A 20973-nucleotide genomic window follows, 5' to 3' on the forward strand; every position below is an offset into this window, starting at 1 on the left:
AAGAAAGAAATATATAATAATCTAAAGATCATTACAAGACAATATTTTTGTCAATTACTTTACCTTATAGTAATTCGTTTATGTAATTATCTGAAATCTAAGGCTTCGCAACATTTACACTATAACACATTTTACAATGCACTGAAGCAAAATAATTAATTTACTGCTACAAAAGTATTTAGAATTTAGACAATGATTAAATCATGGAAAACGAAACACATATAGAAACTTTCAGATCCATTCTAATTTGAAATAGTTCCGGTAATATCTAATTTGAATTCCTACCACTCGTAGCGCTTGTATCTTATTTTAAACCAATCGATAACATTGTATATGTGAGGCTCATGATCAGCTCCTTGTGTAATAAAAAAGTACATTAGGTGATAAATCTATTTTGTACTTCTTTAATGCCTAAACATTGTCTGTGATGAAAGTCTCCTTGTGAAGGTTGCAAGTCTCCTCTATCGACTCCACGTACAAATGTACAGATAGACAACTCTCGGCTTAATTAAGTAGCATATCAAACATGGCGCAAATGATGGTACAAAGGATTGTTCTTTTGTCTTTTAGAAACAGTAATCGTTTAGTACCTCGAATTCCAGTACCTGTAAAATATCAACGATCATGTTTTCACACAAGTTGGATTCTCGACGGTATGCAGTTTATTCAGAAACATTTTATTGTATTTATTCTTTACTGAATAAAGGTTAACATGTAGTTATTTGACATGACCAACCTCTTTCGTGAATATAATATTTCATAACATTAATTTTAAAACGAATTCTGAGATAAAGTATATGCAAAATACATGGCTCTTTAATTTGTCATTAATTCTAAGTTATGTCTATTCCTCTTACAATACTATTCTGGCTGATTATGCAACCAAACTGTATATTAATTTAAAGCTGAACAATTTTTCTATCGTATAGTATGCAACACTGTGGTCCTGTAATAATTTTTTGTTTTCTTTTAGTAAAAGGAAAAGAAGTGTTAATGCCTTCTTTGTCACCTACAATGGAATGTGGTACTATTGTCAAATGGCTCAAAAAAGAAGGTGATAAAATTGAAGCTGGTGATGCGCTTGCTGATATTCAAACTGACAAAGCTATTGTCACAATGGAAATTGATGATGAGAGCATCCTTGCAAAGATAATTGTAAAGTTTTATAAAAATATTATTTTTCTAAAGTTTTGTGTATCTCTTTTATTAACATGAAGAATTTATCCTGTAGAATGTTAGTATATATTCTATTAGTGTAACCTAAAATAAATTATTTCAATAGGTACCTGAAGGAGCCAAAGATATCAAAGTAGGAGCATTGATAGCGCTTACTGTTGAAGTAGATGAGGATTGGAAAACCATAGAAGTGCCAAGTTCTGCTACTGCTCCATCAGCTGGTGCACCTCCTGCAAGTGCACCAGCTAGTACGACTCCGCCAAGTGCAGCAGCTGAACCACCACCAGGCCAGTATGTATTTATTACAACAGTATTACAGTACTGAACTACCAAAGTTTCATAACATGATTTTTCTTTTAGAAATAATGTTAGTATGCCAGCTTTGTCGCCAACTATGACAACAGGTGTAATAGTAAAATGGCTTAAAAAAGAAGGAGATGAAATACAACCAGGAGATGCAGTGGCAGAGATACAAACAGATAAAGCTGTTATGACATTTGAATTTGAAGATGAAGCAGTGTTTGCAAAAATTCTTGTATGTGCTTTATGAATATTATAACGTTTTAATTAAAAATTTTAAGATCTTTTTGAAAATTTCTCTAATAGATTCCTGAGGGAAGTCAAGTTGAAGTAGGGCAAATAATTGCAATTACGGTCGAAAAGGGAATGGATTGGAAGAACGTCGTTGTTCCATCAACTACAAAACCAGCTGCACCAAGTACTACGCCAGCGGCACCGGCCGCATCGACTACAGCTACGGCTGATAAGAAACCTCCGCCAAGTGGACAGTATGTAAAAAAATCAGATTTTTCAGATTTTTCAGATTTTTAATGTAATTGAGTATATAAAAGAGAACGTTTTTGGCAGAGTATACGGTTTAGCAGTGAAACGGTTATTAGAAGAATATGGTCTGAGTTCGGGTTCCATCAAAGGTACTGGCCGACCCAATCGATTATTAAAGAGCGACGTATTGGCCTATATTCAAACAAATAATATACAAAAAGTTGCACCAATGGCTGGTATGTGGATGCGCAACATTCCTAACGACATTCTTTATAGATGCAGAAAATGATTATTTTTTCACTTGTTAAGCTTCACCTCCAAAAATGATAAAAGATAAGGAAGATGCCGTTAGTCCGTCAAAGACGCATGTACCCACTGGTGGTCCTTCTGCCTACGAAGATATTCCAGTTTCAAATATACGTGGAGTTATTGCCAAAAGACTTGGAGAATCGAAAGTAGTTACTGTTTCTTGTATACCATTATAATTGTTGGAATTTTATAGTTATGTATTGATTCATGTAATCATTTTTCAGAGTACAATTCCACATTCTTATGCTTATGTCGATATTAAAATAGATAAATTGAAAGAAATTCGTAGCGAACTTAAGGCTGACAACATTAACGTTTCGGTAAACGACTTTGTTACAAAAGCAGTTGCACATGCATTGGTTGAATGCCCATTTATTAATACACTGTATCAAAATGGTCAGGTTAGTATGAACATGAACATGAATAAAATTTTTACATTAAATTAATAAAACGTATTAAAGTAATCTACCTATAATTCTTGTATAACACTTTACAGATAGTACGTATACCAAAAGTGGATATTTCCGTAGCAGTTGCTACGGAGTCAGGTCTTATTACACCGATCGTTTTTGACGCTTCAGCTAAAAGTTTAACCGATATTTCGAAAAACATTCGAGAATTGGCTGAAAAAGCTAGAAGTGGCCGATTAAAACCAGAGGAATTTCAAGGAGGAACATTCACGTAAGCAAATATAAGAAAATCTGACATTATAAGCAACATTTTATACATTATTTGTAATATTTTTTTTAGAATATCTAATTTGGGAATGTTTGGTATTAAACAATTTTGTGCCATTATAAATCCCCCTCAAACAGCAATACTTGCTGTTGGCGGAGGTCGAGATGAACTAGGTAAATATACATATTAAAAGTGTACGTATAATTACCGAATAAAATATTCGTGCATTGTTTTATAGATGTTGCACTCCATAAAACAACGAGAATGATAGCAACGCTGTCATATGACAGACGAGCGATTGATGAAGATCAAGCTGCCGACTTTTTAGCTGTATTAAAAGCTATGTTAGAAGATCCATCTTTTCTTGTTGCTGGAAGATTACGAGCGCTAAGGTACGCTCAAGACTGACCTTTGATTAAATCTCAATCTTAGACATTTATTGAAAAAATGGCTTATCCCTTTATATAAGTTTTAGCTTTGTTTTCAGCACTAATTTCAGACAATATAGATCTGATAAATTTCAGACGCAATAGATTTTCTGATTTTGAATCTGAAATATTTACAAGCCATTTTTCAAATGAATAGGTCAGTCGCGACTATAAGCATTATCCATAGCTTTGTTAATTTTCATTAACTTTTGCAAAAGCATATTTATGGAAAATATTTGGTAATTTTAAGCCCTAACCAAAGCAAATTTATATTTATAAAATTTACAATAACAAATAATCTGGAAGCAATATTTTCTTTAATTCTGTATGAGATGCTTCAGTGGAAATGTAAAATGCATTAAGCTTGCAAAAGTATAAATATAACGATCGTTATCAGTATCGAATACATACATTTTATTAAAATAATTTGTAATTATATTATTTTTTATTTTCTTTAATGTACTTTACATTTCTATCGAACTATTTGATCAGAACTAGGTTGTATCGGTCGTATTTATTACTTATTGAAACAAATTATTCAAATGAAATGGATTTTGATGAAAGTTAAATGGATATGGATTCATTTTTTGTAAGTAGGAAATTTAGGTCGAATTAAATATCTAATTTGTATTATTTGTTTTAATCAAGTGGTTACTACACTGTAGTTATCTTCGTCGTGCAATATATGACAAATACAAATAATTTCTACGTTTTCTGTAGAAAGAACTGCCAATTTGTTAATATAATAACATCTAATGCATATGTACGCAATGCATAAGATTTGTATAAATATAATGTATATACCTATTACTGTTAATGTTCTTTATTTATTAAAAATAAATGTAATGCACGATTAATAGCTTTAGTGTGGTTTCAAACAATTCTTGATGGGTAGAAAAATTGACTTATTTTGTAAATAAAGTGTTTATTGTTTAAAATAATGTGTGACGTTTTATTATTATACAAAATTGATACATAAAATATTTTGACCATTTTATATAATCTCGGGAATATTCAAAAATTTGTTTACAACTGTTTAAAAATAGATCATTAGATTCGTTATTCTTAGGTTGTATTATCATTGATAACAGTAGTAAGTAGTAAGGCAGTTGCCACAGTACCATATGTTATTTGGTTTGATAAGGCACAAATATTATGGCTCTATATTTTAACTTAAGAATTTCTTAAACAAATAATACTTTATCTGAATTTATTTTAAACAAATAAACTGTGGTTATGTAATTAAAATATTATCCTACATTGTAAAATGAGAATCTGTTTTACATTTATGTTCATTAAGAATTACTTGTGGAATTAAATTAAATTGCCTTCTAATTGAACATATAATGTGTAATAAAGCACAAATCAAAAATAGTGATACAAGAGTAATGTGAATGTAAATAATCGGATACAGTAACGTATTAAACTTAATTTTTTTATCACAGCTGTGATTTTGCTTGATACTTGATACTACTGCTCACGTTCTTACAAATTATAGATAACATTTAATTGCAATAGAAGGCTATGAACTTATAAACATAATACTATGTATAGTACTTATTAAAATTTGGCATTTCAATTGAGCAGTACTGTATTTTAAAATACAAATACAATATTTCTCAAAAAGTTATACTGCATAATATATCATAAAATCGTACAAAATTAGCCATGTCTCTTACAATATTGAAGAAATGCATTTTGTAATGTGTTGTGCATCACATTATTTACAATACTTGATAATTAATACATGTATGTAAGACTGAACCATAAGGTTCAATTATCATTATTCTTAAAAAATTCCTTCGAAAGAAGGATAAAAGAATGATTTCCAAGGAAGCAGTCCTACTTGTTTCAATTGAGTGTCTAGTTGATTCACGATTTATAGTCTTAATATATTAATTCATTGAGAAGAAAGTTCTACATAAAGTTGTAGAAGAATTCTACAGAAATTTAAAACGTTAATTTAATAATATTGTTAGATTAATTTGTACTATAGCTAAATTGGAATTATTGTTCTTTCATTTTTTGATGACTGTCAATACATATAAAATAAATTATAGTTGATCCCTAATAGATGCCATGTGCACATACTTTATACCTTCAGTTCTTGCATCGCCTAAGTACAATATACATATAAAAAAGAATTATACGAATTGCATCAAGTTATATAGTAAATGCAAAATACAATTCATAAAATAATTTTTAACACCAAATGTATCTATTTAGCACAATGATTATGACTCACATTATTTTTACACTTACATTTTGTTCTAAACATAATAGAACAATTTGACATACTATTCTATTTTAAATAAAAAAAATGCATATCTGAAGAAAAGCATCAGCATATGCAATAGATATTGCACGTAAAATGATTAATAACTTACATTAATAACCACTTTTTCGATGACTGAGAAATTAAGAAATTAATCTAATGTGCTCACTAGAATCATTAAGTTTGATAAATAAATGATTAAAATGAATATTAAAAAGTATTTTTTAGTAATTTATTTGTTATTTCATGTTATACTAATTTTACTGTGAATTTGGTAATAAAGTGATAAATCTACTGGATTGCATATCATAACATATGTAAAATTATTGTATTATATGTGTCAATATAAGTTTTTCATGTACTTGACATATCAAATGCTTAATACAATAGAATCAAATATTTGCTTCTAATATAGAAAATTACTCAATAAAAAGCTTTATGAAGAATTTTTTGTGCTGCACGAATTAGTGGGGTCAAAGTTGTTAATTCTGCACAGTTTTCTAGGAACGGATGTGAAAGTAATTCATCTGCTGTTGCTCTTTCGTCAACCTCAACTGCCAAACATCTTTCTAAAAAGTTCTGAAATGTGGAACTTAATGTATCCCATCTAGGGATAGATGGTTTACCAATAGCAGCAATTAAATATAAGGCCCTCAAAGGTGTTTCTTTCATATAAGGTGGTTCACCTTCTATCATTTCAATAGCCATAATGCCTAGAGACCAAATGTCCACTTTTTTACCATATTGTTTTCTTGTTACCACTTCTGGTGCCATCCAATAAGGAGTACCAATCATAGTTTGTCGTTTCTCATCACCATCGATATTAGCGCAAAAACCGAAATCTGTAACTTTCACAGCACCATTCATACCGAGAAGTACATTATCAGATTTGATATCTCTATGAATAATTCCTCTAGTATGTAGAAAACTAATGGCTTTCAGAACCTCCCTACAAACTGCAGCAATTTGTGCTTCCTTCATTACTGTTTCTGTAACAACATCTGTAAGGGGTCCACCTTCCAACAATTCCATAATTACCCAAAGATGTTCGTTTATAAGGTAAGCATCCAAAAAATTAACCAAATTTGGATGTTGAAATTCTTTTAAAATTTTAATTTCATTTAATATAAGTTCTTTCTTTGGTTGTTTTGATAAATCTATGTCTTTTATAGCAACTCTCTGATTAGTATGTAAATCATTAGCTATAAATACAGTACCCGAAGCACCAGCCCCAACTTCTTTAGTCCTTTCGAAGCGTAAATTAGGGTCTCCGTCATGACAAATTGCTCTAAGCTCTTCAAAAACCTCTTCATCGTTAAGTTTCACTCCTGTGTATTCTGTCTTCCTCCGCAACACAGGACTTTCCTCAATTTTATTTGGGATACTTTCATCTTCTGGCAATTGATCATCTTCGATGCGATATACGTTTAGATCTTCAAGAATTTCGGTAAAAGTCTTTTCCACCCTATCGGGGCATATTCGTGGAGTGGGTTTTGGAGTTTTGTTTATCTTAGGTGGAAGTTCTGGTAATGTCTGCACTTGACTGTCTGTAGAGCCTGCAGAAGCTGAACCGTCCGAATCTCTAGACCGATACTTCTTCGATAGGATTTTATCGATTTCCTGTGACTCTTCTTCGATTAAATCTTGCGTGACGAACGGTTTAAATACCTTCTCCTCCGGTTTCCGTTTAATCGAATAATTATAAAATTTAATGGCCTGCAACGCAGCTGCGGGATGTTCATCTTGCTCCGACTTCGATATTTGCGTATTCAGCAGACGAATCCATGATTCGGGGAGGCCTTCCAACTGTCCTGTCTCAGCATTTTTGCTCACGTGAAATTGATGAGAAACGTTAGTAGGAAAACCGATCTCAGCGGCCACTGTGTCGATTGGACCGGTTTTTTTTCTCGAAAACAGCTTCGTTATACTTAAACTCATCTTAGCGCGCAATTTCGCGCCTTTACTGCGTCCCCGTTTACGATATATCGTGGTATTTTTTTTCGCCGAAGAGGTAAAAGTGAAATAACAGAAACACTGTCACTTTTCAAACTTCGATTCTCATTATAACATGACTCGCCTGTCTCTATCTCTGTCGCGGCAGGACGTTGAATGCGAATGAAGGCGTGTTAAGTCACTGCGTCATGGGCCACGGGATTTAACAAATGGCGGTGAATTTAAAAAAAGTTTAGAGTAACCGTGCATATTCAAATAGTTTCAATAAATTCGGATCAACTCTTCTGCGCGAAAAAGAAAGCTTTTGAAACAGTATTGTCTAACACGCCTCTAGAAATAGAAGAATAATTTAGAAAAGCTATTTCAAATTATTTATCAATTAAGAGGGTTTACTCATACATATTGAATTGTATCATAAATCGCTAAAATTCTTTTCACTTGTAGCTTATCAGCTCTTCCTCTTACGTTATGCATGCTTCTAATTAACATGCAATTGTGTAACTAATTATCTTATGAAATCTTGTAAAACGTTTGTTTGAAACATTTGTATATGCGTTATCGTTACCATAAGGAAACACAAATTTCATCTCTGTTATCTTCCTTACTAGTATAATATATGTATGATATTTGGAACTATATTCTATGTAGTCCATGTTGAGATAGAGTAATTCGAAAATATGCTTCTGGACATTCATGTATTTCATATTTCTTTTACGATCGTGAACTAATGTGGGGAACATCGATTCCAGAAAGCAAAAGAAAAAGAGCTTACTAGAACGAAAACGTCATATTGCTATGACGCGGATCTACATTTATTATTCATATGTAGTCGATTCTAGAAGATGTATCGGCAATCGGGGCAACCGCAATCTCTCTGATCCTGTCGTATTCTTTGTTATATGATTTCGAATGAAAGCTCGAAAAGTAGCATATGGTTTTGAAACGGTAAAAGTCACTAATTTTATCGTCTTTCGAGAGACGCAATAATAACGAAACTAATTTGTACCCACTTGAGTACTTCTAAATTATATTATTGAAAAAAGACTGATTTGACGCTACTTCGACAAAATCGTATTAAGATCGTATTCAGACACGGTTTATATCACTTACGCATGAGTATGTATTTTTTCTTGATTACGGAAATTGTTTACAGGTTGTACCGCAGTGTTGTATGTATGATGTGATACGTTATAACGTCAACATTCCTATAAAGATATTTGTCTAATTTTGCTTGACTAAATACTGCGTTGCAAAAATAATTTCATTGATTGTTTTCACATATATTTTTCAACGTGAAAGGACAAAGATTTCTTGGAAAACAAAGTGAAAACAAATGGTGTTCTCCATTTACTAATGCCACGTAAAAAGGGTTGTGAAGATAAGAAAATACATTTTGCAACCACAAGGACGCGGATACTTCGAAAACCTAACCAACAGGCTAGATCTTCGTTTGGCACACTCAATAAATATTTATGATATGTCACTGTGTTCGCGAATCGAGAAACGTTCAACATTCTTAACAACAACGCACGCGTGCTGCCCTTTCTTATCACCCGAAGAAACCATACTATCAACATGTTTTTAACTCCTCGTCCCCACTTATTGTATCCCACTAGAATTTTTCTTCCCCTTGCCCGATCGGTGGAGTATTCGCAAGTTTCTTTTTTTTACATACATGGCGTCTTTAAAATCTGTCCCAGCAATTTTACCATTACGAACAATATTTCATTTAATAACAGACACCCGTGCATTATCTACATTCAAGAATTTCTTTTATTCTTTTACTTCTTCTGCTCTTTTTCTAGATTTACTAATTAGTGGGGAACCTTTATCTTGAAAATTAAAACAATATCATCAAAACAGTATTGAATATATTTTGCTATATTATTAAATTCAAATTTTGGCTGTGTGCATTCCTAAGACAGAAAGAAGATAATTTCAATGAAAATGGTCAATTAATAAAATAAAATTAAAATAGAATTTTCATGAACACAGTGTACATTACAATACATATATTAAATCAACGAATCCTCCCACTCTGTTATTGTTGAACATGGAGAGGGAATTCTTTGCCCCCTTTCCTGCTCTCTCAGGCCCCTTGCCAGCTAATCAATAAAATATTAACCAATGATAAGTGCGCGGACACTATTCGCGAACGCGCGAGGAAACGGATACGTGTTTTACCTGAATAATCGCGGTTAACATCTTACCTTTGACAGTGAATGCCCTATGGTACCCCCTGGCTATCGATCTTGTCACTTTCATTCTTCTTTCTTTTGTTTTTCTCAATAACTTTACAATATTGTTCATCTTCCCTCAGCATTAAAAACGAGATATTGTGAAAGAGTTTCAAAGTTTATTTCAAGTGCAAACTTGCGCGCCAACAATCTTGTATAATGCATCTAGTGCGTTGACAAAGAGTTACTCTTAAAACAAAACGTTTGCTGATTTTGCATCTGTAATTAATTACCATGGTTCAGTTGCGTCAGGTAAGTTGTTTTTATACTATTAAATAAAACGTTCAAGTTTTGAAAATCTAAAGAAGTACATACTTTATCGTCGTTCCTGAAATTTGATGCAATAAATATTTGAAAAACGTAATATTTTAAATAACTATAACTATAGTTCGTTGAATAACATCTTTTTTCAATGCAAAACTCAATTAATGAACCCTCACTTTTGATTTTTCCTTTTTTTTCCCTTTTTTTTTTTAAATTCAGATTCTCATTTGCTAATGATTTTTCATTATGGAAACATTTACTCGTCTCTGTAATGATGCAACATTAATCAATGTGAGTAGTTCTTCGAACTTTAAAAAACATTTTCGCTTATCTTTATCCGGCTACGGAAATTCATGTAATTATAGTCAAATAGTTTCTTGCTTCGCTTTAACTTTTACTTACATACGTATGAATTACACTCTATTATTTCTATCGATAATGTATTTATATTATATGATAAATATATGTGTGTATGAATTAAAATACAGATAAAAGATTTTTAAAAAATGGTGGTATGTAACGTATAAACAAATGTTTTCGAAAAATTGTTTTCGCTTAATTTTAAAGAATGTACTTTATATTCTGAAAAATTTGCAATACTTGCTTACCTCTACTACCAAACAGATAATACGATAGGATATTTCTGTAAAAAAATGTTCTAGTATATACATACGTAGTATGTCACGTGTCATCTTGGAAATACAATGGTACGATTTGATATATAGGCGCGCGCAAACCACGTGCTCAGCCGATACATAGTATTTTCGCGTAATTGATACCTCTCTAATTGGGAAAAGTCAAAGTTAAACTGAGTTGTAATATTGAGTAACGTTTAATTTGATAAAATTGGACTGTTATGTATGGTTCGGTGATTTCTGATGATTAATATCAAATTCAGCGAACCATGCTTGTATTTTCATTGACCTAACACTATGATCGCTTCCGCAAGCATTTTATCGCGATCAGTAATTTATGATAAAACTTAAGCAAGTTTATTGTGACGTTAGAAATGGATTAATTCATGATTCTCACACATTCATTATGTATACATACCAACTTTCCTTATTTTTCCATAATACAGTTGCTGAGTGTAATCGTAGGTAATTACATAGAAAAGTTATTCAGAATGATGACCTTGACAACATACTCCAAGGTCATTGAAATTGGAGGTGGCTCCCTTAATCTATATAATTACCTAATCGCGTATTTGTTAAGAAAATGTTTATAATTTGTGTTAGAGTTTCAGCAGCATTTCATTTATCGACGTTTTCAAAGTAATAGTACCTTCACATTTAATCAGTTACTACATTTTAATTATTGTACAAGTTTAGAACCAACAAAATTCGTTCTGACACATATTCCTAATATATGTTCCCATTTAGAAATTATGAAAGAATGTAAATACAGACAACTAATATCATAGTATAATATATGAATGTTTTATTAATAATAAGTCTATAATTATCATGAAATAACTGAATTTCAATAAGAGTTTTTGACATAGCTATTACCCTATGGGAGCTTATTGAATCAATTCCAATCCAGTGTCAGATGGAGTTCATCTTTGCAAATCAGAGACAAGAAAGTAATACAGCCTGAACGTTCTTTCAAGGTACAATGTTCGTTTATGGTAAAACTTAAGTTTGTCTTTGAAACGTTATTGTAAATAAAGCTGATAAATATTGTATTTCTAGTATGCAGATTTATCAGTCCGCCTTGCTGGACCAGAACAATTACAGGTCAAGCCTAATGTCAGTGCCCTATCATTTGGTAAATATTTTACAGATCATATGCTTAAAGTATTTTATCATGAGGCACTAGGAGGATGGCAAATGCCAGAAATTACACCTTTTGAAAATCTAGTCCTGCATCCAGCTTCAAAAGTACTTCATTATGCTGTAGAGGTATGCATAATTTAAGTTCAGGAGAAGAAAGCAATAAACAATAGTAAAGATACATTTTGTTTCAGCTGTTCGAAGGTTTAAAAGCTTACAGGGGTGTAGATGGGAAAATAAGACTGTTTAGGCCAGAGTTAAACATGGAACGAATGAATCATTCAGCAATAAGAACTGGCTTACCTACTTTTAGCGGTGATGAATTAATTAAATGTTGCTGTAGATTAATTAGTATAGATCAAGAATGGGTACCTCATTCTACTGCTTCTAGTCTATATGTACGCCCAACTCTTATAGGTATAGATGTGAGTATATATTTTCTATTAAACCATAGACTGCTTAAATACTAATAAATATTAAAGTAAATAGATGTCACATACAGTAATATTGTGTAGATAATTACTCTGTAAATTATAATCAATCGTATGATAGGAAGAGTAATCATGTCACTTATGTCACAGACGTCATTAAAACAGATATATATGAAAGTAAGCAATGTATTTCTCAATACCTAATGATAATGCATGATAAACAGCAGCATGATGCTCTTTTGTTGGGGCAGGGCCGTAAGATACAGCTAGATTAAAGAGCTATATTATGATTGATACGTGTATTGTACCATGTAAGGCAGCAAACAAAGACCCAATGATAAAAACTAGAGAATAATTAAATCAGGGTATGAGATTCTAAATACTTAACATCATACTAGTACAATTCTATGCATTTTCTTATGCTTTTTATTATTTTGTGTTAATTTTTTCATCCTTTTAGTATTTTCACAGTTATGAAATAAATACAGGGATATCATAATATTCATATTGATATCATATCCTCTTTACTATACTGTTCTGTAAAAATTTGCTGATATATTAATTATGAATAATGCAACATTCTAAGCAAACATGTAAGGTAGTTGACTAGGTACTGATCAGTATCTAGTAATTGATCGCTTCTACAAATAATAAGATAGTAAATAATAAATAATAATAAAATAAATAAATAAGTACTTTAAAATGATTACTTACTGAAATGATTGATTACTAAATACTGATAGATTATTGAGTCAGCTACCTTCTTAGTAAATATCATTAATTTTAATAATATAGATTGATTATTAGAAAAAAGCCTTTCTTTTACTTTAGTTTAAACGTATTTTAAACGTATTATGATGATTCTATTACTTTTAATATCAAAGCAGAACACCATTTATCTTCTACAAAAACACTTTTCCTTTTAAAATTTTATATAATAGAATAAAAAAAAATACAAAATAAATCTAGAAAAAAAAATTGTGTTTAGGGAATAAAATGTTCAAAAGGAGTAATTGTAGCAGTCATTTGGTTGGTCTAGCAGTTTAGTGTTAAACTGAAAATATTAATTTTTTTCACAAACTTGATCTGTAAAAAGTTACGTATTCAAATTGGAAACATAACATATTTTTACACTTCTAAAATACTGAAAACAATATTTGAAATTTTTGATACAGTTAAGATTTAAATATGTTGAGAGTACGAAAAAATGAAGTAATACCATTTAATTTAACTAAAACTGGAACAGTTACTTTTAATAGGCACAGTAATTGATAAATTTGCCTTATATAAATTAAAAATTTCAAAAATATGTATAAATACAAAAAAAAGAACATCTAAATCTATATTAAAACATGAAGAAATGTAGTGTATAATTTTCATTTTTTTATTGTTATGTAGCCTACACTTGGAGTGGCATCATCAGACTCTGCTTTACTGTATGTTATTTTATCACCAGTGGGTTCCTACTTTAAAAAAACAGGTGAAGACGTTGGTATATCTTTACTAGCAGATCCTCGATACACGCGTGCATGGCCAGGTGGTTGCGGTAACTACAAAGTAGGGAGCAATTATGGACCTACTATTTATGTCCAAAGAGAAGCTATAGAAAGGGGTTTACAGCAAGTGCTATGGCTTTATGGAGAAAACAATGAAGTAACTGAAGTTGGCACTATGAACATCTTTATGTTTTGTATAAATGATGATGGAGGTAAACGAGTCTTTATATTTAAGTAACAGTAATAATGATCTTAGCTTTTATGAGCAATTGCTTTACAATTTCTAGAAAAAGAATTAGTTACACCACCTTTGACAAACGGTTTGATTCTTCCTGGAATTACAAGGAACTCTATTTTGAGTCTCGCCAGAGAGTGGAATCAATTTAAAGTCAGTGAAAGGAAGTTCTGTATGGACGAAGTTTGTCAGTTAATTTCTGAGAATAGAGTAAGATCATTTTTTCTTGTTCATATGGTTTTCAAATATTGCTCTAAATTTTACTAAAACTGCAATTTTATTATAGCTGTTGGAATTTTTTGGAGCGGGAACAGCTTGTATAGTTAGTCCTATATCGTACATCGAATTCATTGGCCAGCCATTACATCTACCAACAATGAAACATTCAGAACCTATTTATAAAAAATTCCTGAAATATTTAACAGATATACAATATGGAGTTATACCTGATCACCCATGGGTGATACCTATCGAATGAAAATAGAATAATTTAACTGTTTATTTATTACATACTTGTTATTATGAGAAGACCCATGTATGCAAATGTTGGCATTCGTTATATTTGACTCTGAATAATTTATAAACATTGATTTCACTGTAATGAATGCATTGCAATTTCTACATCGCTATTTTTATACAAAGAACATTAAATAATTATTTATTTATAATTTCAAGTATTCATTGTATCAGACATTTTTGTAGAAATATTTAATGCAAAAGTAGATCTGAGATAGAACTCAGGGATTAACGGTTTATAAATTTTAGCAAAATAATTGCTAAAGATTGAATTTTCTAAAACTAATATGTAACAATATGTACATGTAAATATATGCATGCATACGTGTGTGTTTGTATGTAAATATAGATAGGTATTATTTGTTGATGTAAAATGTGAATTAACAATTATGTTATGTTGTACTGTTACGATTAATTGTACAAATTAAATTATGCAAAACAATGGTCTTACAAAAAATGATAAAATTAAAGAATATGTAACATTTGTAACTACTGTACAGTTATTCTATATAATAACTTCTACATGATATTATAAAAATAAATAGTACAACTTGATGAGATCCAATTTCTTTTGGAAAAACAAATAGAAAATTTAGAATAAATTTCAGTAATTATATACAGTTCACGATTCCTCTACACTCTACAGTATTACATTTGATCGAGAATCTCGATAACTCGCTGAATCGTGTCTTGTAATAAAAAATATTGACAAAATAAATGACATGATAGCAAATTTGTAAAAAAATTATTACATAATCTTAAGTTATAATTTAATAAATTATAAAGCGATAGGAGATGTTTAGAGATTTTGATCAATAATAACATATTGTTTATCTAGATTTTCGTATTTATGACTTATAATGGATCCATTTTATAAAGTTTCCAATATGCATAGAGGTCACTATAATATCGCAATTAAAAAATACAATAACATGTATGGAAACATGAAAGTATGAACCTGTACGTATATATGTACATCTATGAAAAATATTAAAATTGTAAAATAGATGTTACTTGTTAAATGTATAAATTGTACGATCAAAAATTGTCCTTCATTGTGAATCAGCCTTTAGTCGAAGAATGATAGTTAATCTTAATAGTTCCTCCGTGTTCCCTTCTACGTTCGCACTATAAATTCAACGATTGTATTTATGCGAAGTGGATCGTTAGTGATCGTTAGCAAGGCCGAAATTTGAAGGGTTGACATTCTAAGAACTAAGAAAACATGTTTGCTATTCAGAAAATAGCTAGACACACTCCGCAATTAGTGAAGTTAGCGGGAAATCAATCTAGGTCAATTGTTTCTACACCACCCAGATGTAAAACCTCGTTTGCTGTAAGTATTGGTTTACTTAAATATAATTATGTAATAGGGAGACGATTGAACATAAAATATATGCGATAATGCAGTGACTAAAAATGTGTTGTTACAACATACAATATGTTTGCACTGTAGATTTTTCTTTTCTCTAACAATATGCTTATTATACTTCAATAGTAAATCCTAATATTCTTCACAAGATCAGTATTATCTGTAAAGGTTATTAACACTTTTTAAATTGGTAACTAATAACAATAACATTTTTAATGTAGGAACTGATGCTGCATGGAACAGTTTTGTATGTAGGAGTAATGATCGTACCATTGTGGATTTCGTATCACGTAAACGACTACAATGCACAACCACGGACTTGAGACCATGGAATGGAATTTAAATGTTTAGTTATGTATTTAGATTTATAAGAGTAAAAAAACGATGCATAGTATAATAAATGCAATATTTGGAGTATATCAAATTAAGTGAAATTAATAATAAAAATTCTGTTTTATAAAAACTTTTAAATTTTCTTTATACCCATATTCTAGCTGTACGAGTTAAGAATCTTTTAAAGAACTGAACGTTTATGAATGAACAATATTCTAAGGATTATTCATTATTTCTATATTGTATGTATTTTATGTAGATTTATTTCACAAATGATTGCAGTCTTACATTTACGATTGTACAAAAAATTAGTACCACAAATACAGATATTATAAAAATAGATACATATAAATTAGCAATAAAATAACATGGAAATATACATTTTAATGAAATAAAGCTTCGTTATTTTATTTTGTTCTTACTATGAAAAACAATTTAGTTGTGTATCTAGTAATACAGAGATATTTTTCTGTTGCATTGATAACAGAATATGTAATAGTTCTATGATATCACGTAAGAAAGTTCACTTGTATGCACCTTCTGTACACAAATATTTGCATATTGAGTTAATTTTAATTTCAGTATTTGCACCATTATATTGCTAGAGCCCTAGAAATTACAAGCGCTTGATCTTTATCTACAATGTTAAACCATTATCTACAAGTAATTTATGTATATGTTAACGTCTATATTTAAAAATTGTTTACTACAGTAATCAAGAATTCAAATCTATTTTATATTATTTAATATCATACATATAATTTTATAATATTATTTATATTGGAATGTTTAAATATATATTTTTAATTTAAGAAAGTAAGAAAGAGTCCAAATGTTTTAACTTGTAATGTTTGGTAAAAAAGAATATTTAACTTACATACAGTATCCATATAATTAATTGTTTCTAGGAAATCTCTTCGCTACATAGCATACCGTGCCTTCGTCTAATTGTAATCATTTTTATCATCGTTCACGTTTTAAATTTTCTCTTAATCATCACAGTATATCAGGGGTATTTTTGTGAAATTACACTTATCAATCGTAATAAAATAAGTAAATAGTAGGACGGATGGTGTTTTATAATGAAACGAGCATTCTTATTGCGACAGACCCCTCAGTCGAAATTTAGTGGAGCAGATATCGTTCTCCCAGATGCGTCAATCATCAAAAGCATGTCGCTTGTTGTGGCGATTGTGTCTGCGTTTTTTGAAACAGGTAGCGCAACATTTCACCTGCACGATCGATGATATGTCGCACATACGTCTGTACGTTGAGCACATCGAGGCTGGCACGATAATGTCCTTGCACTCTAAATGAACAGACGTTTTTGTCATTCTTTGTAGAAAATGGAAATTCGGAAAACACATACATGTATAATTAATGGAGTAAAAGAAAAGGAATGTTCTCTAATGTTTATGTGGAATTACCGGCTTTGTCATTTGCGCACTGCCGCCTATGATAACAGTGCCTTACATCGATTGGCCTTCTTGCAGGGTTACAGTCGTTGGATGATAAATCTGTTATACGGTCACGGCACTCGACGTCTCTGCGTTTAATACCGTTCCTCGCGAGACAAGTCGCGTTACAAGGTCCCCATCTTCCTGCAACCATGCCCACGTAAAGATCGACACATTCAATTTACGATTTGCGCATAAAGACTTACATACTGCGCTTAGAATAAGTAACTTACCCGTGATCCACCTGCTGCCCTGGCACAGCTCAACAGTGTTCGGTTTGCTCTCGAAATTGCAGTCTCCCTGTAGCGAACACATCACCTTTCTGCTCCTCTTTCCGTTTAAGCAGTGACTCCACTTTGAAACGATCCATTTTGACTTAGTATTATACATCGAATTGTCCGGATTTTCATCGACCACGTTGTCAAATTCGAGGATTTCTGGTTCTTCAGTTGTTAGACCGTCAACTATTGTAATACCGTCTTGATCATTCGAGCTGATATTGTAGAACGCGGTGTCTTTATTATCCGCGTAGACAATCAAAGGTGCTTCGGTGGTTGAACCACAAGGAGGCAAATTGGGACAAGGGCTGACTTCTTCCGGTTTCACGTCCCTGTTGCAGTCTCTATCTGGTAAAGCCAAATCCGAGCGATCTGGACCCACTCCTGAGGAGACGCACATTACTGATCGTTTTCGAAGGGCACCTTCTCCACAAGTTACAGGACACATTTGCCATGGACCTATCCACCATCTAATTTCACAATAAAATAATTTCATAATTTGCTTTTATAAAGGAATCACACAACTTGTTTCCCTTTCATTTTCTCCTACTTTGTAGGATGGTATGTATTCTAGTACATCTCATAGATTTCTAACACGATCTAAGTACTAGGGAAAAGGAACAAGTACTACTTTCTCCCTCTTCTACATGTTATATTTTCTTTAAGAACAGGGTTAGAAGAAAGGAGGAAGGGACGAGGTAAAGGAATTACATCACAATATCCTACAAATAGCAAGAGATGTTTACACGCTAATATTGTTCGTTACAGAGTGAAAACTGGATGGAAACAAGTTTGAGACTCCCTAGTAATCGATAAAAAGTAGTGAGAATTTGAACGAAGTTCCAAGTGAAATACAGTATGTATATGTAGAAATACTGTACGATTTTAGCTATAACAAATAGAAAAGTTTTTACTTCCAAGTTTTACCTAGCAGGACAAGGATTTAAATTGCATTCCCGTAAAATCGGTTCGGGTTTTTCAATATCCTCGCAGAAATGATCCTCTACAGAACCACTCTTCTTCTCGTTGCAAAGAGGTTTTGAGGTTTGAGTACCGCCGCCACAAGTGACTGTGCAGAGTGACCAGTCGGAAAATATCCAAGAATATTCCGGCGCTCGGTCAGGTTCCTTCTTTGGCATCGTATATTCGTATCGCAGTCCGAAGTTACGATAGTGTCCTCTGGAAATCAACTGAAGTGATGGGACAATATTATTGAGAATGAGAAGGAAGTGGCTAGAGAATTAGGATGGTCTAAATGAGAGCCGAAGAAGATAAAGAGCAGAAAGTATTGAATCAAAATGATTGAAATAAATACTCTGTTGCCATATACATACGTAAACTGCAATGTCTTCTTTGATGGGCCCAGGAATTCTAATCTTTTCCTTATCATGATCTCGTTCGTACAAAGCTGGCGTCCCGGCTACTTCGTATTCCCCTGCTAGCGTGATCTGTCTGTCCAATTCAAACAGAGACAACATTTTGGAGATTTTCATACTGTTTCATCAAAATAGATTCGGATTATCTGCATCCGATTTTATATTTAATTACCCACCGTTTTCCATTAAGGAAGTACTTGTTGGAGTTTGGCACCCCTATTCCGATGTAATTCTTGCTGTTACCGATCTCTTCAATCTTAATGTTTCGCGAACCAGAAGGTACGACGATAACTTCTTTATACCCTGGACCATCGTTTTTATCATAAACACCTCCAGTTGTCTCACATTGCGTTCCGTCCCCATGACAAATGCCACAACGATCTTCAGTGGCGTCGGAATCGACTGTCCAATCGCAACCGACTTTCTACGGTTCAGAAATTCACACGATTCTAAAATTGATTAAAAACTAGAAAAATCGAGGAGTAGAATTTCGAATTGTTTGAGTAAAAACTAACTCGACAAATCCCAGCAATGCACATGTCTCTTGTACCAACATTACAGGGTGTACCATCAAGAGCAGCTTCACCCCATGGAACGATTACGCTTTCTTCCGTATCGGTGCAATATAACTCGCATGGTTCCGCTTCAATTAATGACGATATCGATTATTACTCTAGGAATTAAATTGTGGTGAAGCATTTTTCACAATGACTCAACATATACGTATACATAGGTATACATGTATGTATTAAGCAATGACGCGTGAAAATAATCGAGAAATTAAGAAAAGAAGAAAGGAGGAAGAAAGGAAGGAAGAAAAAAGAAAAGAAGATGGCTTACTTTGATCGAAGTAAGGTAACCAAGTGTAATTCTTTCCCTTGTACTCTTTGCCGTCGTAGTTGCTGCACTGTATCGCCCTGAAACTAGGCGTACCTTCCGGGCATGGCTGCGTATTGCAAATTTTGTATCGACGTCTCTCCCCTATGCAGAATTTCCCACCATGGGCCGGCTCCGGATGGTCGCATTTTCGCTCGACAATCGAGACACCTGCGCCGCAAGTCCTCGAGCACTCGCTCCAAGAGCCCCATTCGCCCCATCCACCGTCGATCTCTCGTGGCCTGTCCACGATCGGCACGCACTCTTGGTTTTGACACCACTGCGATATCATTATGCTTAGTTATCGCTTTTGGCTTTCCATTGATATACAAATGCTAACATAACGATTTACCATGTGTTTGCCGCAATGGGTCCCTGGAGCAGCCGGATGGAGCATGGTGGTGCAGGTACCATCGACGATGCACCATAATTTCGAACATATCTGTGAAGAAGAATATCCAGGTTCATTCATCGGTCCATAATCGGTTTAGAATTTTCTTTCGCCGATCACCTCCTGTAAGGGGGAGCAAACAGAAGCCTCTCTAACACCGAACTGTAGCCTGCACTGATGCTCCGCGTTGTACATGGCGCCTGGTGGTAAGTCTGGGTACGCGTAATCGTTATCTGCCGGTTCATCTTCCAAGCATTCACCCTTTCCTTGACTAGAAGAACAAATTCATCATGGTCTGACTTGTAAAACCATTTAAAAACCCTATCAGCTATTG

The 20973-nt window shown here is 32.5% G+C and overlaps 5 protein-coding genes and 2 long non-coding RNA genes across 10 annotated transcripts in view; 3 read left to right on the forward strand and 4 right to left on the reverse strand.

Annotated features, from left to right (window-relative positions):
* Positions 1 to 370: 370 nt before the first annotated feature.
* Positions 371 to 4330, forward strand: LOC143177054 (dihydrolipoyllysine-residue acetyltransferase component of pyruvate dehydrogenase complex). Its single transcript, XM_076374819.1, has 11 exons — positions 371 to 653; positions 974 to 1155; positions 1283 to 1467; positions 1537 to 1711; positions 1783 to 1964; positions 2044 to 2195; positions 2269 to 2414; positions 2493 to 2669; positions 2765 to 2949; positions 3019 to 3119; positions 3185 to 4330. The coding sequence occupies exons 1-11, from the start codon at positions 527 to 529 to the stop codon at positions 3352 to 3354; spliced, it is 1782 nt and encodes a 593-aa protein (XP_076230934.1). The 5' UTR covers positions 371 to 526; the 3' UTR covers positions 3355 to 4330.
* A 1486-nt stretch (positions 4331 to 5816) lies between these two features.
* Positions 5817 to 7744, reverse strand: Pak3 (p21 (RAC1) activated kinase 3). Its single transcript, XM_076374820.1, has one exon. It carries the CDS (start codon positions 7585 to 7587, stop codon positions 6073 to 6075), a length of 1515 nt encoding a protein of 504 aa, XP_076230935.1. The 5' UTR covers positions 7588 to 7744; the 3' UTR covers positions 5817 to 6072.
* Positions 7745 to 9429: 1685 nt separating this feature from the next.
* Positions 9430 to 9954, reverse strand: LOC143177413 (uncharacterized). Its single transcript, XR_013001562.1, has 2 exons — positions 9813 to 9954; positions 9430 to 9707 (listed from the first exon to the last, which is right to left on the reverse strand). It is a non-coding gene; the product is annotated as an uncharacterized LOC143177413 (long non-coding RNA).
* LOC143177412 (uncharacterized) lies at positions 9927 to 11220 on the reverse strand. Of its 2 annotated transcripts, XR_013001560.1 has the most exons (4): positions 11157 to 11220; positions 10777 to 10886; positions 10155 to 10369; positions 9927 to 10058 (listed from the first exon to the last, which is right to left on the reverse strand). It is a non-coding gene; the product is annotated as an uncharacterized LOC143177412 (long non-coding RNA). The 2 variants fall into 2 exon arrangements; XR_013001561.1 differs by lacking the exon at positions 11157 to 11220 and having other exon boundaries at positions 10777 to 10968.
* Positions 9958 to 14852, forward strand: Bcat (Branched chain amino acid transaminase). 2 transcript variants are annotated; one of them, XM_076393196.1, is made up of 7 exons: positions 9958 to 10091; positions 11608 to 11715; positions 11798 to 12007; positions 12073 to 12303; positions 13708 to 14017; positions 14099 to 14250; positions 14327 to 14852. In XM_076393196.1, exons 1-7 carry the CDS (start codon positions 10074 to 10076, stop codon positions 14516 to 14518), a joined length of 1221 nt encoding a protein of 406 aa, XP_076249311.1. In that variant the 5' UTR covers positions 9958 to 10073; the 3' UTR covers positions 14519 to 14852. The 2 variants fall into 2 exon arrangements, with proteins under 2 accessions (XP_076249311.1, XP_076249310.1); XM_076393195.1 differs by having other exon boundaries at positions 14093 to 14250; positions 14327 to 14849.
* Positions 14853 to 15694: 842 nt separating this feature from the next.
* On the forward strand, positions 15695 to 16404 carry LOC143188880 (uncharacterized). Its single transcript, XM_076393381.1, has 2 exons — positions 15695 to 15892; positions 16150 to 16404. Exons 1-2 carry the CDS (start codon positions 15782 to 15784, stop codon positions 16249 to 16251), a joined length of 213 nt encoding a protein of 70 aa, XP_076249496.1. The 5' UTR covers positions 15695 to 15781; the 3' UTR covers positions 16252 to 16404.
* A 110-nt stretch (positions 16405 to 16514) lies between these two features.
* LOC143188877 (A disintegrin and metalloproteinase with thrombospondin motifs 7) overlaps positions 16515 to 20973 on the reverse strand; it is a 51967-nt gene continuing 47508 nt past the window's right edge. Inside the window, exons 9-18 of one of the 2 annotated variants that reach the window (XM_076393375.1) lie at positions 20760 to 20910; positions 20601 to 20690; positions 20213 to 20528; positions 19888 to 20015; positions 19549 to 19796; positions 19331 to 19448; positions 18924 to 19186; positions 17952 to 18466; positions 17689 to 17862; positions 16515 to 17570 (exon numbers count right to left, since the gene is read on the reverse strand). In XM_076393375.1, coding sequence (XP_076249490.1) covers positions 17419 to 17570; positions 17689 to 17862; positions 17952 to 18466; positions 18924 to 19186; positions 19331 to 19448; positions 19549 to 19796; positions 19888 to 20015; positions 20213 to 20528; positions 20601 to 20690; positions 20760 to 20910 — 2155 coding nt within the window. In that variant the 3' untranslated portion in view covers positions 16515 to 17418. The remainder of the gene's footprint in view (positions 17571 to 17688; positions 17863 to 17951; positions 18467 to 18923; positions 19187 to 19330; positions 19449 to 19548; positions 19797 to 19887; positions 20016 to 20212; positions 20529 to 20600; positions 20691 to 20759; positions 20911 to 20973) is intronic. The other variant, XR_013003582.1, reaches the window with a different exon arrangement.

Source organism: Calliopsis andreniformis, chromosome 3 (genome assembly GCF_051401765.1).
Source record: "Calliopsis andreniformis isolate RMS-2024a chromosome 3, iyCalAndr_principal, whole genome shotgun sequence".
Lineage (NCBI taxonomy): Eukaryota > Metazoa > Arthropoda > Insecta > Hymenoptera > Andrenidae > Calliopsis > Calliopsis andreniformis.